This window comes from Setaria italica, chromosome V (genome assembly GCF_000263155.2).
Source record: "Setaria italica strain Yugu1 chromosome V, Setaria_italica_v2.0, whole genome shotgun sequence".
In the NCBI taxonomy this organism is placed as follows: Eukaryota; Viridiplantae; Streptophyta; class Magnoliopsida; order Poales; family Poaceae; genus Setaria; species Setaria italica.
In genome coordinates this window covers 36,878,846-36,882,722 of record NC_028454.1, presented here as the reverse complement: position 1 = coordinate 36,882,722, position 3,877 = coordinate 36,878,846, and the positions used below count along the sequence as shown (strand labels likewise).

General features: G+C 51.2%; 1 protein-coding gene across 1 annotated transcript; it reads right to left on the bottom strand.

Annotated features, from left to right (window-relative positions):
- Nucleotides 1–1,970: 1,970 nt before the first annotated feature.
- On the bottom strand, nucleotides 1,971–3,504 carry LOC101772718 (transcription repressor OFP1). Its single transcript, XM_004969895.3, has one exon. It carries the CDS (start codon nucleotides 3,442–3,444, stop codon nucleotides 2,437–2,439), a length of 1,008 nt encoding a protein of 335 aa, XP_004969952.1. The 5' UTR covers nucleotides 3,445–3,504; the 3' UTR covers nucleotides 1,971–2,436.
- Between the last annotated feature and the right edge of the window lie 373 nt (nucleotides 3,505–3,877).

Here is a 3,877-nt window from a genome sequence, read left to right as displayed (position 1 = left end):
TGCAGGCTTGCGGGGAAGGAGGAACCGGGTTTTTTGCCCCCTCCGCCTTGTGTACGTGCAGCGCACCCCCCGGGCTAGGCATGTGAAATCACATGTATTTTTCTTGGAGATTTGTGCAGTTGGATGGCCCAAGAGCGACGAGAGCACCGGCCATATACCCATAGCGGAAAGAAAACGACGTGTGCATTCTCTCGTATTACTATGTTAATTTATGAGCAAATTATTTCACGATACAAAATTTTCTTCACCCTCTTTGCTCCATGTTATCTAAAATCATATGACATTACATGGGATATATATATGAGATGACGTATTTTGTCGATTACGGATTTACAGATGCTTAAAAAGCAATTCGAAAAAAAAGATGCTTAAAAAGTATTGCCCGTGCTCCGTGGACAATGGTAAGCCCTGTTACGATGCCCTATTTCGGCTCGAAATGCCATTAGGAACTCTGTTGCTGAACAGAGCAGCAGGCAGTGGGGCTGCCTGCCTAAGCTGTGAGCATTGTCATCAAGCACATCGCACTTGCGTACGGCGTACCCAGGACCAAGTGAGCAATGGAGCATGGAGCAATGCATTGTGTTCATTAATACTGTACTGCACGTAAGATCTGCCGATATTCCATGATCGCTGTGGAAACTGTTTGGAAGGCAGGGATGAATAGAATTTCACTGCCAGCATCGACTGCCACCATAAAACTGGCCCGATGAGTACTTGCGGTCAAAGCAGTACGCCACGCATTATTGTGTCTACGCATCATGCGATTAGTAACCTACGTCTACGTGAGCACTATGCCTCCGGCTCATGATAAAGCCGTCGTCGATGGCATCTTTTTCTGAACATTTGCAAGCTCAGAACTTCAGGCCCATCCACATGATCGACTGCGTGCCCCTCCCCGCGTCCACAAAATAAAAACAACAAACGAACAAAAACAAAAACAGTGAGCTTGGTGCCAGTAAAAAACAGAAAAACAGTGAGCTCTCATGTCAGTGGCTCAGTGCAGTACGCAGCGAGCACTGGCTACATCAACTGCTCACGCTTTCAAACAAAAGCCGGAACTCGGCCGCTATTTGAATTCTAGAAACTGGGGACCTTGGAATCTTTCGCATGCTATGCGTACCGCCAAATTATTACACGACTGGAGCAAACGGATCCAAATCCAAGCGTATGAAAAATGAAACGAGGGGATGTTTGTATACTAGGTGTTAAATTTTAGCAGTGTCATATTGGATGTTCGAATATTAATTAGGAGGATTAAACATGAGCTAATTATAAAACTAATTGCAGGGTGCTAATTCGTGAGATGAATCTATTAAGCCTAATTAATCCATCATTAGCAATGGTTACTGTAGCACCATATTGTCAAATCATGGACTAATTAGGCTTAATAGATTCGTCTCGCGAATTAGACTCCATCTGTACAATTAGTTTTGTAATTAGCCTATGTTTAATACTTCTAATTAGCATCCAAACATCCAATGTGACAGGTGCTAAACTTTAGCGGAGAGTATCCAAACGAGGTCTTATCCTCGTTTAGTTTCACAGATTAAAGTTTGTTTAGTTTCACGGACTAAAGTTTAGTCATGTTACATCGAATATTTAGATACTAATTAGAAGTATTATACAAAACCAATTGCATAAATGAAGACAAATTTGCGAGAGGAATCTATTAAGCCTAATTAGTCCATGATTTAGCCATTTGATGCTACAGTAAATATGTTCTAATCATAAATTAATTAGGCTTAATAGATTTGTCTACTAATTAGAAGTATTATACAAAACCAATTGCATAAATGAAGACAAATTCGCGAGAGAAATTTATTAAGCCTAATTAGTCCCTGATTTAGCCATGTGATGCTATAGTAAATATGTGCTAATCAGGAATTAATTAGGCTTAATAGATTTGTCTCGCGAATTAGTCATGACTTATACAATTAGTTTTATAATTAGTTCACGTTTAGTCCTTCTAATTGGTATCAAAACATCCCATATCACCCGAACTAAAAATAAAATTAGTCCAGGATCCGAACACCCTCTATTTTTTTCCTTCCCCGTGCGTTTCACTGACCCTGAAGCTGGGCTAGGCAAACACACAGCACTCGAGAAACAGTTGCTCTCGAGCAGTAGTTTTACAGTAACACAGTACAACTACTGCATAGTGGCAACAATTTCCGTCGTCCAGCGCGCGCAAACTCGCAAACAACAAGGCGTCTCAAAAGCGAGCGCGGGGTACCACGCCCCCTCAGCTTTCCGCAGCCACGCGTGGAAAGGCCACGTCGGCACGTACGCCTAAAAAAACGCGTGGAAATCAGCGTCCACGTCGGCTCCGGACACGCCATGATGGATGCCGACGCGCGCGAGGATGCCTGCCGATCTCGAGCTGCTTCCTGATCCTGCTGCATGGGCGCGCGCGTGGTAGGTAGGTGTGCAGGCTCATCAGGTGCGCTGCAGCGGGGCGGCGGCACGGGAGGTAGTGCTGTTGTTGTTGAGCTCGAACCAGACCTGGCGGAAGACCTTGACGATGCAGTCGTGGTGCTCGTCGGCGTTGAGCGAGAGGTAGCACGCCAGCAGCGTCTCCAGCTCCTCAGGCCGCCCCACCATGCGCTTGCTCGCGATCATCTCCACCATCGACGCCCGGAACTCGCGCTGCGGGTCCCGCGTCCGCCGCACCACCGCGAACCGCTCCAGCTCCGACACCGCCGCCGCGGCGCTGCTCGGCCGAGGCGACCGCACGCGCACCCCCGACGCCAGCCGCGCGCCGGGAGCCTTCGAGGAGGAGAACGACCTCCGCCCGCTGACGACGCGGCGGTGCCGGCGGCGGCGGCTCCGCGGCCGCTTCTCCTCGTCCGTGTCGGACGGCAGCGGAGGCAGCGTCGGCGCCAGCGTCCGCACCGGCGCCGGTGTGGGCAGCGCCTTCGGGGAGGCGGAGCGGGAGAGGGAGACGTGGTGGCCGATCGGCGGGAGGTCGCGGTCGCCGCCGACTGAGTAGTGGCGACGGCGGCACAGCTGCCGCGCGGCCGCGGCCTCGGACCCGGTCTCGTCGTTGCCCACCGAGCGGCGACGCGGTGCGATCTCCGCCGTCTTGGCCCCGGTGTCGTCGCGACGGTTGGCAATGTCGTCAGCTGTCTCGGCAGCGGATGATGACGAATCAGCCAGGCTGCTCCGCGACGCCGACGCTGGGCTAGGGCTCGCGGGCTTGTGGAAGCACGACGGAAACGTGGCGGCGCCCTGGGCAGTGCTCTTTGCCGCGGACGTGGCGTGCCCGGGCCTAGCACTAGCAGCGCCCGCGCCGTTCTTGGCCGTGAGCTTCGAGAGCCACGCCAACGGCCAGAAGGACGAGAAGATCGCCTTGTTCTTCGCCTTGCTCTCTTGCTGTCGCTCTTGCTCTACTGGTTGCAGGGCCTCCCTCTGCTGTTGCTTACTGCTTCTAAGCCCCCACCTCATGGCTGAGCCACTGGTTTCTTGTCGAGCTGGTGTTCGTGAGCTTGGAGGTTGGAGATGGAAACTGGAGCGTGCAGTGAGGAGAGCTGGAGCGGGGTCGGGGATTTTAAAGCGGGAGGTTTTGGCGGCTCGCCGCATGGGGAATGCTTGAGGCGTGGTGTGGGCGCTATTGGAAATTTGCAACTTTCCAAAAAAAAAAAAAGGAATTTTTCAGCGCAAGTTTGATTTTGAACTTTGAGGTTTATGAGAGCTTTCTGCCATACCAAAAGAAGTAGGCGAAAGTGGTCGTTTCACTTTTTCCTGGCGCTTCTTTCTTGCTCATGCGCCCCTCCGGGCTACGCTGATTGATTTCCGTGATTGATGCTAGCAATTTTCAAGCACTCTCTGTAGTAGGAGTACAAAGTGTACAGCACGTTTGCCGGCTGCAAACCTCTCA